Source organism: Anolis sagrei, chromosome 2 (genome assembly GCF_037176765.1).
Source record: "Anolis sagrei isolate rAnoSag1 chromosome 2, rAnoSag1.mat, whole genome shotgun sequence".
Lineage (NCBI taxonomy): Eukaryota > Metazoa > Chordata > Lepidosauria > Squamata > Dactyloidae > Anolis > Anolis sagrei.
This window is the reverse complement of record NC_090022.1, coordinates 60,717,894-60,735,397: the sequence shown is the minus strand read 5'-3', so window position 1 is coordinate 60,735,397 and position 17,504 is coordinate 60,717,894. Positions and strand designations below refer to the sequence as shown.

General features: G+C 38.8%; 1 protein-coding gene across 22 annotated transcripts in view; it reads left to right on the top strand.

The window, feature by feature from the left end:
* The window catches only part of CACNA1D (calcium voltage-gated channel subunit alpha1 D), a 272,363-nt gene that overhangs the window by 190,236 nt on the left and 64,623 nt on the right, over positions 1 to 17,504 (top strand). For 11 of the 22 annotated variants that reach the window (XR_009630816.2, XM_060766052.2, XM_060766034.2 and 8 more), the window contains 7 exons: positions 7,977 to 8,015; positions 8,432 to 8,560; positions 11,264 to 11,329; positions 12,027 to 12,118; positions 14,626 to 14,785; positions 15,139 to 15,266; positions 15,361 to 15,457. Coding sequence is in view for 21 of the 22 variants with exons in the window: in XM_060766052.2 (XP_060622035.2) it covers positions 7,977 to 8,015; positions 8,432 to 8,560; positions 11,264 to 11,329; positions 12,027 to 12,118; positions 14,626 to 14,785; positions 15,139 to 15,266; positions 15,361 to 15,457 (711 nt within the window). In the remaining variant the exon portion in view is untranslated. The remainder of the gene's footprint in view (positions 1 to 7,976; positions 8,016 to 8,431; positions 8,561 to 11,263; positions 11,330 to 12,026; positions 12,119 to 14,625; positions 14,786 to 15,138; positions 15,267 to 15,360; positions 15,458 to 17,504) is intronic. The other 11 variants (XM_060766053.2, XM_060766054.2, XM_067463555.1 and 8 more) reach the window with 1 other exon arrangement.

Sequence of the window (17,504 nt, the reverse complement as noted above, 5' to 3'; positions counted from 1 at the left end):
AGGTAGCATAGGCATATAAGATCCATGAAGACACAGGCAAGGAAAAGTCCCATGAGAACATGACAAAGTCCTGAAACATGAACATGGAAGCTGTACGACAAATCTAAAGTCTCTTGGTTGAAGCGGGAAGTTGCTCTGACACTGAGGCATATTTAAACAGTCTGTTTAATACTCTTTGGACAACTTGAAGGCGTTCTTATGACCCCGAGACTCCCTCTCTCGCCTGCTAGTGATCCTGACACTCCTTCGAACCTTAAATTCCTACCAATCAGCTCAATCTAAACCTCTGGCTTCATCAAGGTCAATTCCCTTGTTAGTGCTTTTTTCCCTCATTATCTGGCTGAGAACTACCTGGCTGAGAACTGTTCTCCCTTTCTGAGTCATGCACCTGGTTCTCAGTAGTTTCACTTTCACCAGCTTCATCCCTTGCTGTGGGAAACAACTGAACTTCTGCCCCCTTTTCCTGGTCTTCTTCGTCTAACACAGGGACATCATTGCTTTGCACCTGACTGTGAATCTGAATCCCACCATCCCCATCAGAATCACTGACACAATCACTCTGAGATTCCAGCTGAGTCACAACAGTCCCCAAACTAAGGCCCGGGGGCCGGATACAGCCCTCCAAGATCACTTACCTAACCCTTGCTCAGGGTCAACCTAAGTCTGAAATGACTTGAAAGCACACAACAACAACAACAACAACAACAATCTTATCTTATCAGCCAAAAGCAGGTTCACACTTCCCATTGAAACACTAATAAGTTTATATTTGTTAAAACTGTTCTTCATTTTAATTATTGTATTGTTTTAAGTGTTGTTGGGTTTTTTTTGCACTACAAATAAGATATGTGCAGTGTGCATAAGAATTCATTCATGTTTTTTTTTTCAAATTATAATCCGACCCTCCAACAGTTTGAGGGACTGTGACCTGGCCCTCTGTTTAAAAAGTTTGAGGGCCCCTGTCTTAGATCATAATAAATAAATAAATAAATAAATAAATAAAGTTCTATATAAAATGAAAATTTCTATAAGATTACTGGGTTGGGTAGTGGACAAGGCTTTTGTCAAAACATCAGGAGACAATGCTTCTAGAACATGGCCGTATAGCCCAAAAAAACCTACAACAACCCAGCCCCTAGAATTCTACTGAAAATTACAGCTTGAACTTGTCTATCATACATGCAGCACTTGGCTGTGAAAGTTTCCATATAGATTCAGCAGACCGCTCCTTCCTTTAACTAGCATACAAAGCTACATTAATATTCTGTTGGAGGATATAGGAAGTGTGTATCGTGTTCTCATGGCCAACATGTTATCTCTGCTTAATGCAAGTTATTTCATAGAGTGGCAGGAGCTGGTTAGATATATAAATGGATGGTACACACAGACTATATAGCAATGTGCTAGTTGAGATCATGTGCAAATGTAGGCTGGAAGTGGGTGCCCTACTGAGCCCATGTGGATCTTTTGCATGTGGCAGCCATTGGCATTTCCCATTTTATCATCAAGAGAAAATAGAATGCACTTCTATATTGTGAAAGCTGATCATTGAAGAAAGTTGATGGAGGAAAATCAACACATTTGAAATGTGGTGCTGGAGATGAGATTGTAGAAAGTATTTTCAGGCTTTTAGCCATTTTCTGGATCAGTTAAGACTGATTAGATTAGTCTCAACAAAGTAAGATAAGCACACAATATGCAAATTTTATAGTTTAAAAATATTAATTACATTTAAGGCTATGACCAAACAGGCACACATATGTAATACCTAAGTCCAGGAAAGTTTCAAGAAGGGGTGCAGCTCAGCAGCGCCTACATTCATCTATAGGGAGGAGGAAGAGAGAGGCGGGGGGAGAGGAGAGAGGAAGAGAGGAATGATTTTTTTATGTGCTTGTAAACATACCTGGAAGGTCCTTTGGTCACATTGTGTGATTGCTTAGACACATTCCCACAATGGATGACTGCGCAAATGTTACAATCATATAGGGTATTATGCTTATCGTCTAAAAGCCGCATTGCTCTAATAACAAATGGGTGAAGAGCATTAAAGAGAGCGCTTGGTTCAGAAGCATTTCCAACAATTCCCTGTCTTATTTACTTGTACCCCAATTGACAACTTGCATCCTTTCTTGCAGTCTCTGGAATCTGAAACATGTTAACTTGCTTATCCCAATTAGCATACAAGACAGCGTTTCAACATCTAGGTGATGAACATGTATTTGCTTTGTTGCTTTGTTGCAGGGACAATTAAGAGAATTGTAATGATTATTTTTGTGTCTATTGGAACAAAAATTTCATTGTAGTCTTTACCACATAATTTACAATAGTTCTTTGTTTTAAATCTTGTTTTATAACTTTGAATCTCCCTTTCTGCAACCCTATTTTTGGCAAAGATTCATACAGTCAATTGCCTTTGGGTGATTCTGAGAAACTACCATGTTTCATTCTTATATAAAGATTATATCTCTTTGGTTGCAGTTTGTACCCACTTCTCAGTTCTGACTCTGATAATCTCTTGCTCTCTTGCCAATAGAGGACTGGGGAAATCCTGTGGCTAGATAAGAAAATTTGTCAGATGACACATCTCTATGGGACTCCGGGACTTTCTCAACTTGACATGGATATCTGACTCCACTTCAGACTTGCAGACTAAGTGATTCCTAGTCACTTGGGGGGTATCCTATATTGGCAGCTTCTTGTAGCTCAGGTGATCTTAAGTGCCAGGAGTATGAGTAGGATGTATAACATCTAGAAAATAGAAGAGCTCTCCATGCTCAGGTTGCTGGTGGTCATCTTCCACTGCACATCTTGGTTTGGAATTTGGCCTTTTATCAACAAAGACACTCAATAGTTTTATTTTACACCCCTTAGTTTCTATGATCTTGTAAGCATGTCTTCATGTTGTTGTTCATTCTTTCAGTCATTTCCGACTCTTCGTGACTTCATGGACCAGTCCACGCCAGGGCTCCTTGTCAGTCATCACCACCCCCAGCTCCTTCAAGGTCAATCCAGTCATTTCAAGGATACCATCCATCTTGCCCTTGGTCAGCCCTTCTTCCTTTTTCCTTCTGTTTTCCCGAGCATCATTGTCTTCTCTAAGCTTTCCTTTCTTCTCACGATGTGGCCAAAGTACTTCATCTTGGCCTCTACTATTCTCCCCTCCAATGAGCAGTCAGACTTCATTTCTTGAAGTTTGCACTGGTTGGATCTTCTCACTGTCCAAGGCACTCTCAGAACTTTCCTCCAGCACCACAGTTCAAAAGCATCTCTCTTCCTTTGCTCAGCCTTCCCTAGGGTCCAGCTCTCACATACGTAGGTGACTATGGGGAATACCATTGCTTTCACGATGCAGATTTTTGTTGCCAGTGTGATGTCTCTACTCTTCACTATTTTATCAAGATTGGTCATTGCTCTCCTCCCAAGAAGTAAGTGTCTCCTGATTTCCTGGCTGCAGTCTGCGTCTGCAGTAATCTTTGCACCTAGAAATACAGTCTGTCATGGCATCCACGTTTTCTCCCTCTATTTCCCAGTTGCCAATCATTCTTGTTGCCATAATCTTGGGTTTTTTATGTTTAACTGCAAGCCAGCTTTTGCACTTTCTTCTTTCACCTTGATTAGAAGGCTCCTCAGCTCCTCCTTGCTTTTGGCCATCAAAGTGGTGTCATCTGCGTATGTAAGGTTGTTAATGTTAAGCATGTCTAGCATAGCCAATAAATATTTCCTCTTTACTAGTGCAGTCAAATTTGCCTCTCTTCTACTTTGGAATATGAGCAAATGGTTTATTTCCTAAAACTTCAAGATGACTTCAGTTAGATCATCTTATAGGAGGTAAATGTCTAGATTTAGTTGGCAATCTGTTATTTAAATATGTTTTAGTCAGCATAGCCTTAGACCAGTAACATTTGCACATTTTGACTTCTAAGAGCATAGCCACTGCCATCTTTTTCAGAATTGTACTCATCTTCTCAGCTACACTATTCTGCTCTGGGCTGTGAGCCTCTGTGGTTTGATGCTCTCTGCCATACTCCTTTAAAAATTCATCAAATTCAGCAATTGGCAAATGTGGAGCCCTGGTTCCCTTTGCCTTTAAGCAATTTTTACATCTCTCATTATTTGAAATCAATGTCTGTTGCAAGTTTTTGACTGGCAGGTTTCTTAATGTATTCTACACCATGATGTCCCAGTGTATAGTGCCACAAATTCAGACAGTCATTATGGTTGCATTGAGTCACATGGTTTGTAGCAGGAGGAGCAGCAGCCATTTTATAACAGTCACTCCACAAAACTAATTTAAATATTAAACACTTCCTGTGAAAAACAAAACAATTCTTCTTTCTGGACAGGATTTGATTACCTTTGATAGTTGTTGTGTGAACACTAAAGTGTAAGGCTTTTCGATCTGGCACATAGAAGGCATCAGGGACTTGTAAAATCCATATACTATTGGTAACAAGGCTCATTTGCAGAACAACTATGACATTTCCTTCTGCCATTTCCTTCTGCCTTAATCTCTTTGACATTTGGAAGGTAAACAGGGAAATTTACATTTGCATCAAACTCTGTTAAAAACTACTTCTGATTAAAATAATGACTAATGGCCTCACTATTAACAGCAATTGCATTGAAAGTATGATTCTCAGATATCTGAAAGAGTTGTTCCTTGACTACACCAACATCAGCTTTTGGTTAGAGATCACTTTTGAGCTAAAGTCTGTCTTATTGTTAGCTGCTTGCTTGAAATATGGTATTTTGCTTGGTTCTGGCCTTTCAAATACTAAATTTCCTTATTATTCTGGAGATTGTGGAGTCATTTACATAGAAATTTTCCTAAATTAGATGAGCTAGTTCCTCTCCAGTTTGAGATCTTATTTTGAGTGGTTCTTCGTGGTTCTCTTCATGGTTCTCTTGGTTTTCCAATATTATAGCAACTGCAATTTCAAGTTGTATGTCTCATATCACTTGCAATTGTAGAGTAATGTTTTGGAAGCAACAAACAGCCCAAGCTTCTAAAATTCTGGGACAGATTCTCTGGGAATGTGAAGAGCAGCTAGCGTATACAAAATTGTATTAATATATTCTTTCAAAAATGGAAGGCTCTTTAATTTTGTATTTACAAGTCACATTACTAGTGCACTCTGGGTGCTTGTGCTTAGGGTATCATATAATTCCTTTAATTTGTCTCTTATTTCTTTTACATTGCTTCAATTCCGAATGTGATAAATTAGGCTGACATATACCAGCCATATCAAAGCTTTCACTTTTTCATCATTTAAATCAGTGGTTATCAAACTGTGAGTCCCCAGATGTTTTTGGCCTTTGACTCCCAGAAATCCTAACAGCTGGTAAACTGGCTGGGATTTCTGGGGGTTGTAGGTCAAAATACCTGGGGACCCACAGGTTGAGAACCAGTGATTTAAAACAAGTTGTTTCTGAGATTCTTCTGCCTTTGCTTTTTCACAACATCAAACAGGCCCTTTAAGTACATTTCGGTATTCCAAGATCATGTTCTATAATTCCTGCCTTTAGCTTCTCCATGTTGAGAGCTAGGCTGGGATTACCAAACATTCTTCTTAATCACTTATTACAATGTAGGAATGATTCATTGATCATAAGGAACAGTGGTCTATTATATGCATTAATCATGGACTACTTCCTCTCCCTCCTCCAATGCAGCCATAGGGATACGTTAATTTTTTTCTCCCACGTTTAACCCTAAACTATAGTTAATCTTAACTATGGTTTTATTGGAACAACTTGACTTTCCAACCCATAATTTGAAATTGATTTGTGGCAGGAAACCATAGATGAAACAACAAATAGTTTGTTTTGAGTTTGTCTCCTCCTCCTTATCTGAAGGAGGGGAAGCATGCAAACCTGAGGCTTGCAAACATGTCGGTAGGAACAACAATCTGCTGTTGTATCTGTACAGCAGGTGTCTTCAAAACCACTGTTTTTCAAATGCAATCTGCCAAGTAAGCATCTTAGGCCCTGCTCCTCTTTGTTCTTCTGCAGCCAATGAGTAACTTTAATATTTAATCAGTTGCTGTTCTATAGTCAGGGATCACTTTATACAGATCCCTAACTACATTCTTAGGGTCCATCCAGATAGGCCCAAAACATGGTTCCTGTTTCAGGTTTCCATGAAGTGTCCAAATGACGCCTCAGGTAAACTCAAATTAATCAGAATTGCCCAGTTTACTCTGGATTAATTAGACACCTGGAAAGATCCAGTCCTTAATGTAAGGACCAGATATTTCCAGGTGTGAGCCCTGTGGGGATTGACACCTGGGATCACTTCCACAATCTCGAGGTCAATCCTCACAACGATCCCAGTTCTTTGAGCTCCTGGAGCCTGAAGGAGCAGGATGGTGCCTGCACCCTCCTCTCTCAGCCCTCCCTCCCATCCCCCCCCCCCAAACTTACCCGAGGGGCCTGGCTGCATGCTCAGGCTTCTTCATCGAAAGCTTCCAGTGTATCAAAATGATGCATCGGGAGGTGAGGGAAGGAAAATTCCTCCTCCCAACCTCATTTTGATGCACCTGGAACTTTCAGTGGAGGTGCCTGAACATGCAGCTAGGCCCTTCAGGTAAGATTTGGGGCTAAATTGGGGGCTGGGGGCTGGCTCCATGCCCTCCAGGATCAACCTCCATGACCTCCCATTCCCTCCTGGGGAAACCCAGGGTTTGGGTCCATGACCCCCGGGGGAAAGCTCAGGGTTTGAGGACTGTGTGGAAGGGCCCTTCATTGACATTCTTGGATCAGAAATAAATACTCAGTTGATTCTAAGCAACACACCTTTAACCTCAAGCTGGGACCTACTCATTTTTATGCTTTCTCTCCCTTTAAAATATATTTACACGTATTAACATGTATTTGCCTTCTTCTAAGTGTCTTTTCCCTTACCTCTTATTTCTTCTTCTCTTTTTCTAAAATATGGTTGTACTTTTATTAGTTAGGAATTACTGTGTCAAGAGCAGTCTTGGGTGCTAAAATTATGGATTTTGATATGAGTCTTGGAAATCAAATCCCACCTAGGCCTTCCAAAAAGCCTTTCATCACTTTACTCAGAAAAGGGGAATTTAAAAAATGAAAGTAAGTATTAATTGATTTTAAAAGAGGAACCACCTCCTTCTCTGAGTAAAGTGGTGAAAAGCTAGAGCGTATTCTATACCAAGAGAACTTAAAAGAAGCACTGACCCCCTCCCCTCCTTGGCCTTTCTTTGAGAAGAAGTGCCAAAGAACCACCACCCTTTTCCAACCAGGTATTCAAAAAGGGCAGAAATGGCAAATAAAGTAGAGGGAGTGGCTGCATCTTTTAAATTCTTCTTGGATGGACTAAGCACTCATCTTTCATCACTTTATTCAGATAAGGGGACAGTTCCCTTTTTAAAAAGAGATAAAGTGCAGTACTTACCAATGGATGTTGACCCAGGTTTTCTGAGTCAATTTTTGAGTAAAATTTCCCAACTTATGCTCAATTATACGTAGTAGTGATGAATCACAGTTCAGAAACTGAAAATCAGGGGTCTATAAACATAATGATTCGCCATCATGCTACCTTGACATCATCCACTTGTAAGAATTGTCTAATTTGTTATGATAGCATGTAATATTTGGAACAGTTCAGCTGGAAATATAGCTTGCAGTGTTGAAAGGCAATGCATTACACAGAATTTCAAAGGGACATTTGGAAGGTTTTGGACATTTGTAACGCAATGCTTGTCCTAATGGAAGAACATTCTAAAGCTCCCTTCCAAACAGCAATACATTCTCAAACTTTAATTTATATTCTATTTTAAATAATTTTAGTTGCATTATTTTATAGATCCTTGATTTAATTTGATTTAGTTTTAATATATCATGTTATTAATTTTTCTAAAATTAAAGGTATTCTTCTTTTCCCTCATAATCATGTTGATTATTTTTTCAAGGTCTTTGATTTGATTTTAATCTATAATGTTCTTAATTTTTTTAAGCCAAAGCCAACTGAAACTGTCACAACTGATGAGTCTGGGGTAAGATTAGTAAACCAACCCCAGTAAATGTACCTTTACTTCAGTTTATTTTTTTTACCATGTCTCTTTTTCCACTGGTTTTTCTGTATTTTTCATAATTGTCATACTTAGAAAGGTGTCTGCAGTGGTTTGATTTTGTCATCAATGTGCCTACTTACTACAGGCAAACCCAACATGACCCTATTAACAACCTGGGAAACTTGGAAATGCATGTGATGTGTGAAGCATTTCTACAGGTTCTGTGTGCTGGCATGTACTTTTTCCTGTCATATCATGCTTATAAACCTCAACGGCCCTAGAAATACATTTTCAGATCTTACCTATTTCATCTTTGCTCTTGTCGTTGCTTTGCCTTTGCTAAAATGTTCCATGTTCTGCATTTCACTTGGCCTGATTTCTCCATAACCCCCTTTTAGAACAGCGAAGACAGTGCGAGGATTTCTATCACCTTTTTCCGTCTTTTCCGAGTGATGCGATTGGTGAAGCTGCTCAGCAGGGGTGAAGGGATCAGAACTTTGCTCTGGACGTTTATTAAATCATTTCAAGTAAGCAGAAAAGCTAAAATGTTACCTTATCTGTATGATAAAAATACAATCTGGTACAAATGCCCATGAATCAGCTATAATTATAGAAAAGTAATTATACATATCAATGTTTATTTGTGGTATTCTCAACTCTGAAGGGGACACAATATCTTTGTCTTGCCTCCTATTTTATCTTCCTCTTCCAGAAGGTAGGTTTACCTAAAAAACTTGGGACCATTATATTATGGGGATTACCTTACTCATTAGGACCTTGTCCATTCACGTGTAATAATGTCACATGGCAGAAGGGATTTTAGTGTAGTAACTCCTACCTTGTTGAACCCCTGCTAAGAAAGAACCACCTTCCATGAATCATAGAATCATAGAGGTGGAAGAGACCTTGTGGGTCATCCAGTCCAATTCCCTGCCAAAAAGCAGGAAAATCACGTTCAAAGCACCCCCAACAGATAGTCGTCCAACCTCAGTTTAAAAGCCTCCATCAAAGGAGCCTCCACCACACTTCTGGGTAAAGAGTTCCACTGGTGAACAGCTCTCACAGTTAGGAAGTTCCTCCTAATGTTCAGGTGGAATCTCCTTTCCTGTAGTTTGAAGCCTAGTCCTAGTCTTCGTGTCCTAGTCTCCAGGGCAGCAGAAAACAAGCTTGCTCCCACCTCCCTATCACTTCCCCTCATAGGGCTTTCTCATAAGGCTTGTTCTCCAGACCCTTGATCATGCTTGCACTCAGAGTGGAAAGCTTTTCTTCTTCTTCAGGGTTTCCAACATTAATCAAAATTTCCCCCCGAAAAGACTAGTTATTATGTTCATGAAGCAAGGTATGCACAGAATGACTGACTCATTTATCAAAAAGACACAGACAAGCTTCCTGATGCTTCTAATTGTTCAGATTTCCTGCAGCAGGACACTAGCTGTCCTGCAGTTGAGACCTTTAGCAGTTGGGAAACATTCGCAAAAATTGATCCCCAAAATATGAAATCCTGATGTCTCTTAGGTAAAGAGACAAAACATTGTTTATTTTTTGTACATAAACATGACACAAGCAAATCTATAGCACACTCCTGTGTGTAGTTAAATCACCTAGGAAAAAGGTTTTATGGGATTAATGTATTCTCATGAAGTATGGGCATTCCAGTTATGGAAGAGAAGAAAGGATTTTTTGTTCTGATGGCACTGGTGCAGAAAGAGATAAGCCTCCCCTGTCTGTGTTCCCCCTAAAGATTCTTCCCTCTTCATATCTTGGTAATTAATTTGAAAACGGGATACATAGCTACATGCTGTGTACAGAAAACAAATGCTCAGTTTGTCCTCAGCTTGTCTCCACTTTGGGCTGACTGAGAAATCTTGTTGTGCAAGGAAACTTTAATCTGATGTATTGTGTCCTGTTGCAGCTTGCGTTATCTAACATCACATGATACTGGGTAGTGGTAAACTGGAGACACAATGTGTGATTGCAATCGGCTACTAATGACATAAAATGGCCACACTTCACTGATGTGATCTCTAGCAGTTTTTACACAATGTCTCCACAGGCTTTTAACTTATTTAGGAACAGGAAGTGGTTGAAGCTTTCCATTTGTTTTTCTGTTCAAGGTACAAAACTAGGTCAGACATTCTTTGAAATACAAAACAGTGATAATGTTCTGGTAATTTGAACAGAACCAAACTGCATAAGAGAGCCCGACTCAGTGGTAGACAGAGTGGTTAAATACTAAAGAGAGTTGAGGCCTTGCACCTCTAATAGTTATTCAGAAGAATAAATTTCACTGATAATACCTTAGATGAAATCATCTCATTTGCACAACTCGTAAAAGATATAAGAAGTTTGTCATCTTTCGAGTCTCACCATCCTAATAGTAAAAAAAAAAATTGATTTCAAGCTAACAAGTTAAGCATTTGTTGCTAGAGCACTCTGTGGTTCAGTAGACTAGTTTCTTTGATTATTAGCAAATATGATATATAATTTAAGTCCAGCTAGTATCTGTTTGCTGAGCAAGGAAAATAATGAGTTAGTAAACCCCATGCATTCTGCATGCATGGATCTGAATCCCACCCTTGTCAACCCATTCAAGATAGAAAAGGTGTAACTCCATGATACAAAACACGAGTTTGAATTCTATTGGTAGTCCCAACTAGAGTAGGTCATTAAATTAATGTGATTTACACACATATTGACCCATCATTTAACAATCCATGCAGTAATTCTATGATCTTGGGGTTACTAAAAGGATTCAGACTCCCACAACCAGTTTCTAGTGTATGAGGGTGGAGACCTCATATATAACAACATTGGAAAGAATTTCCATCTGAAACTCTAGTATTATTATTATGTTTATGTTTATTTATGTCCCGCTTTTTGTCTTCATACAGAGACTCAAAGCAGCTCACAACTGAAAGCATTGCAATATATTTTAAAATATACAACTATACAAGCATTAAACAGTATTAATCATCATTAATATATAAGTATTTAAACAATATTAATAATATTTAACTGACTCTAGATAGTTACTAGTGAATAGAGTAAATAATAGCATTTGGCTGAATAAGAAATGGCATCATGTTCTCATAGCATTTGAATATGCATATGCTTTTAATCCTCAAACCAGAGACCATAGATATATGAAAATAATCTTAAACCTACTAGCTAAATATATTCATGTAATACCCACTTACCATTATTTAAATCATGTATGTTTTCTATTTCAGGCTCTGCCGTATGTTGCTCTTTTGATAGCAATGTTGTTTTTCATCTATGCAGTTATTGGAATGCAGGTAATTCCTTTATAAAAGAAAGGGATTTCCATTGATCATTTCATAATGAATCGTACATTTCTTAGCATGCTATTCATAGCTTAACTATTGTGTAAGATGTATTGACTTTTTAAATCATGATATTTGGGTGGGATGGAAGATACCTAATTGATTGATTACTTGCATGCTGTTCAAATCTCAACTCAGTATTTGAAAACGTTGTTGATAGACGAAGTCCATGGCTTTCATTTTAACTTTCAAAATCTTAAGAGACTTTTAGTGGTAAACTTGCTATGACTTAGGAGTCTGTTAGTGGACATGGACACAGACTCAAGGACTGAGGAACTAGTGAGAACTTTTTGACCAAGATCCCCATGCCAGAGGCTTATGAAACCAGTGGTCTCTTAACCAGGGTCCAGTACTGAAAAAAAACAAAACACCATTCTCCAATAACTTGATGATTTCTGGAGCAGAAATGCCAGTTGGCATGGGCTCCTGGAAAAATGAAGGAGCAGTAAGCTTCATGGTACAATAACATTAGTAAAAATTAGAATTATCAGTTCTAAGTTATCAATATGGGGAGATATCACTGAACAGTAGAAATTGAACCAGCTGATGATTCATCTTACCCATCACAACCTTTCTTCTGTTATCATTACTATTCTTTGGAAAATCAAACAAAAACAATGCTGTGTAAATATTTTTTTCACTTTTACAGGTATTTGGCAAAGTAGCTCTGAAGGATGGTAGTCAAATTAACAGGAACAACAACTTTCAGACTTTCCCACAAGCGGTGCTTCTTCTCTTCCGGTAGAATTTATTTGGTTATTTTGTTGTTGATGCTTTCTGATTGGCAGAGTGCAAAGGTTCTCTGGTAGTGTTTAAATATAGCATAATGTGACAATGACGTTGTTCCTTCTTGTGTGAAGTTGATTCTTCTTTTCAAAGATCAGAAACATGGGTTTCTGCTAAGAATACTTGAGTGACCTTCCTGCTGGAACTCCAGCAAAATGAAGAGAGAGGATTAGTAACTGCCTCGCTTGGACATGACTACAGGCAGTTCTCGAGTTACAAATATCCAACTTACAAGCAACTCATAGTTTAGAACAGGGGTGAGACAACAGGAAGTGAGAGAAATATACCCTTAGGAAGGGAAATTCACTCCTGAAATAGCTATCATGCATAAAGGGTGTCTCAGCTGAAGCTTTCTCACCAATCCCTGTTTCCACAATAAGCCAAGATTTTCAAAATCCAGTTATCACAGGGATAGAAAGTGAAGTGGAATCTTCTGAGCAGGAACAGAGACAGCAAAGCAAACACTACAGGGATGATACACACACACACACATATAGCTGGCATTATACTTTAAAAATGTACTTGTCCTGACTTACATACAAATTCAACTTATTCGTAACTTGGGGACTGCCTGTATACATGCTTTCAGATTAGCGACCTAAATCTAGTGCAGAGTTTGTTTCCTTACACTTGGTGATATTAGTGGTTTAAGGGATATTCAGTCAACCCCCTCCCTCCTGACCTTCCATAAGAAAGTGAAAACATGGCTTTTTGATCACGCCTTTGGAGATCCTGTGCAATAGATGATGATGATGATGATGATGATGATGATGATGATGATTATTATTATTATTATTAAACTTTATTTATACCCCGCCACCATCTCCTCACAGGGACTCGGGGTGGCTAACATGAGGCCAAGCCTGACAAATACAATAAACAAAATAAAATACATATAGCAGATAATAACTCAAATAAAATACAAGCAAGAAAAGAAAAATAATACAATGGGGTAAACATAGGATATGAGGTAAGATGAAAAATTAAAAACAAAGAGCTGAACAAAGTGGGCTAGGCCAAATGCAGGGAAAAAAACAGACAACTCTGAGTGAGATAGGAAAATAGAGTAGTTTATCTGGTGGGAGATATGGATGGGACAAACTATGGTGTTTAATTTTTCTGCTAGGGGATGAGGTAAAGTGCATCAGGAGGGCAATTATGAAATTATGAAATTATGTGCAATTATTATTGGAATGGCCTAGAATATGACTTTGGATAATGTGGTTAGCAGTGAAGGTATTGTTTATATGTTTTTAATTTTAATGTATTTTATAATTCTATTTTAAATGCTTATATAATTGTACATTGTTTTGAAGGCATTGAATAGCTGCCTAAATGTAAGCCACTCTGAGTCCCCTCCAGGGTAGAGAAAGGCAGGGTAGAAATGTCATAAACAAACAAACAAACAAATAAAGCTCTTCTCTATTCTGGATGTGGCAGAGGTCTTTGCCTTGATAATAGTGAACCTTGGTGTCCATCTTGCCCTATCAAGTTGCCAGTTCCTCTTTTAACTTGTCTCACTCCATAGTAAGTTAGTTTTCCAGTTTGCCTGCCTCCTACAATAGTGTAAATAGATATCATTTAACCTTTACAATTTCTTTCAAAAATATATACAAAAAATGCATTTCTTAAGGAAGGCTACATTTAAAAACATGCTCATTTTCAAGCATTTTTAAAATTAATAGTCATAAATGGATGCAGAATTCAAATGGAATGAACTTTCAACTGAATATGTGCACCTGTCCTGAATTGGAGTTAAACTGATGGTTCTGTCTATAGCCTTTAGAAAGTAAATAGATGGATAAATAAGTATAAAAATAAATATAGGGCCTCAGTGGACACCCCTTCCCAATTAATTTTGTGGCCCAAAATGCTTTTGCATCCCTGAAAACCCCCAGAAACACAAGTCCATGTGACCACCAGCTTAGCCCTAAACATGAAAACAACAGCACTACTCTAAAAGTACTATACCACCACAAGATGGTATGTGTCTTTCAAAATGGTGGCCATAGCAGTATGTTTAGACCCGCACAGGCATGTAGCCGGGGGGGGGGGGGGCTTAAGGGGCTTCAGCCCCCCCCCCAATTCTCATGGTGGTTCACGAAAAGGCCTTACTGGTGCGTTATTTAAAATGTTATGTTTATTAATATCATGATCTGATCACCATACTCAATATATCCCATATGCATGGGAGTATTGGGGTAACGATACAAAAGGTTTGCTAGGGTAGACCCTCTTTCACGTATACTCAGCCCCCCCCCCCGAAACAAACTCAGCCCCCCCCCCCCCCCGCCCCCGAAGCGAAATCCTGGCTACGGGCCTGGACCCACATAAGGATCAGAGATGCTGAAAATTTGTCTCAATCCAATGTACTGAAACAGTTAGTGGAGGTAGTCTGTCAGAATAGAGGAACTGAAATAATAGCATCATTCTCATTCCTCTTTGCTTTGACTCCCATGAAGGTGTGCAACTGGAGAGGCTTGGCAAGAAATCATGTTGGCTTGTATGCCTGGGAAACGATGTGACCCAGAGTCCGATTTTGGCCCAGGAGAAGAATACACATGTGGAAGCAACTTTGCTATTATTTATTTCATCAGTTTCTATATGTTGTGTGCTTTTTTGGTGAGTCCAAAAATGAGCCTAAATTAAATGTTAAGCATTGTGACTGAACAATCTAATAGCCAAAGGAGTCTATAAAATGCATGTTACATTAAGTAAAATAACATTGTACCCTGTTGTCAAAATCACATGTATTTCAATGTCAATTAATACTTTTCCTTGCGGTAAGTTATTCCACCAAAGAAATTTACAAAATGCAATCCAGGTAACAATTGTGATTTTATATGTCATAAACTGAGAAAATCATATAGGGCTCAATATAGCACAAAAATCTTCTGACTTATTATTTGATCGTACCTTTAATCATTTGTATTTTTCATATCAAATATTAAATAGCATATTCAATTGTTTTCAAGATCATCAACCTCTTTGTGGCTGTCATCATGGACAACTTTGATTATTTGACACGTGATTGGTCTATTCTTGGTCCACATCATTTAGATGAATTTAAAAGAATATGGTCAGAATATGATCCTGAAGCAAAGTAAGTTAGAGTTTTCATTGTGATACAGTATGTGCCTATCTAAGGAACCAATTAAAAACAGCAGGCAACTTAATGAACACTGCATCTTTTGTAGGGGAAGAATAAAGCACCTTGATGTTGTTACTTTGTTACGACGCATTCAGCCGCCTCTTGGTTTTGGTAAATTGTGCCCTCACAGAGTTGCCTGCAAGGTAGGGCTTTCTGACTTTGTGTATTTTTAATGCATTTGAAATTTGTTACAGATTAACTTCAATGGTGGAAGTCTAACAAAATGGCAGACATAATAAATAAAATAATAAATAAAATGGAGTCCCCGGTGGCACAGTGGGTTAAACCCCTGTGCCGGCAGAACTGAAGACCGACAGGTCGCAGGTTCGAATCTGGGGAGAGGCAAATAAGCTCCCTCTATCAGCTCCATCTCCTCATGTGGGGACATGAGAGAAGCCTCCCACAAGGATGATAAAAACATCAAATCATCCAGGCGTCCCCTGGGCAACGTCCTTGCAGACGGCCAATTCTCTCACACCAGAAGCAACTTGCAGTTTCTCAAGTCGCTCCTGACATGACCAAAAGACATAATAAAGAGGAAAATACAACTAAAGGAATCAGTAAAAACAAAAATAAGTGGCTGATTAAACAACTGTGATCCAATCCAGGAAAAAACTTAAGCATGTAAATTCAAAGGAAATCCAGTGAGACAAATGGTCTGATGTCATTTGCTAGTGATAAAATTGCTGTGCATTCAAGTTATTTGATGCATTTCTATCTTAAACACATTTTGTCACAGGGACACACAATGCCCCACCTTTTCTTCCTCTCCCAGCTCAGTGATTTAGAACAATCTGGGAGTAACAAGGAAGTCTGAAAAGTCCAATTTTAGCTTCCTCTCCAACTCTGAGGAGGAAATTACAAAGCCCTGTTTATGCCAACAATCTAGAACTAGGTCTTTAAAATTTAGCTGGAGTAAAACAATGTTTCTGTAGAATGTTTATCTTGTTATATTGGGTTTCAGTTGTGAAACAAAACAAAATGTGAAACCAAACCCCAAATGTTTTGGTCTGCTTTAGAGGGCAAACAAGTGAACTTCAGGACCCTGTAAAATCCACTAGTCACAGTCAGTGGTAGGATGCTGAGAGTTACAATCTGGCAACATTTGGAAGGCCACACAATCTCCTGTCCCTGGTCTGCATGAACAAGCCTTATGCTCTCTCTCCCACCCCTGTACTGTAGTTCACTTATTTACTTTGGGGCCTGGCTGGAGGGGGAGGAAACCACGGCTTGTAATCTATGGTTTGCTTTTGGATAACAACGCTTCAAAATCTCATTTGGCATTCATCATGTGCCAATTGAGATGTAGTAATAAACTTTGTCTTAGCATGGATGCAATGTTTCTTTTCCATTGAGGGAAGTTCCACCATCAGAAAGCTTCCAGCAGGATATTTCCAATGAAGGAATAAATTTTCACTAATTTCCGTCTTCACACCGATGTCCTATATCCACCCTGAAAATCTGCTGGTGGTGGAATGGGGAAAATGGTGGTTGCACTGGAGATTGTAAAGTAAAGAGTTAACTGGGAAATGTTTCCTTCTTGCTCTCTGCTGGTGGGAGACCTCCATTCAGGAAATGAAATGTTCTAAATACAAAGTTCAGAGTGTATAAAAGGAGAAGGAAATATATATTCAGCTTGAGCAATTATTTTGAAAGTGCTGATCACAGTCCTAAATGAAATTTAAAAATGTTTCACTTAGTTTGTTGCTTGTAGAAGTATTGGTGGTGACGTTAATCCATCCATCTATTGGGTAATTTCCTTAATTCAGACTGTTATTCTTTAACTGGGGCTTCTTAAGAAAGCAGCTTTTGAAATGACTAGAACATGGTAGAGCTCATTGTTCTCTTCTCAGTCTCCTCCATTCCACCAGTAGCTTAACAGCACTGACTTGTGTCACCTAGCAGCAAAGGTTGGCAATCAGACACATTGGCGGGATTCTCCAATTCACCCATACTAGGGAGACAATTTTTTTGTCAGTTGGGCACCTCCAATGAAGAAAATAACCACATTCAGCTTTTGTCCTGTAGTTGAGAAAGATTGTCACAGATGTCATTTGTAACCTGGAAGTGCACAAAGAGTTATTTATAATTAAAAAAAATAAACCTACCACTTCCATGTCGGGGGCACAATTGTTGTAGGGGGTTCAGTCTAGCAAAAACTTCATACTGAGTAAGTTTAAAGCAATCAGA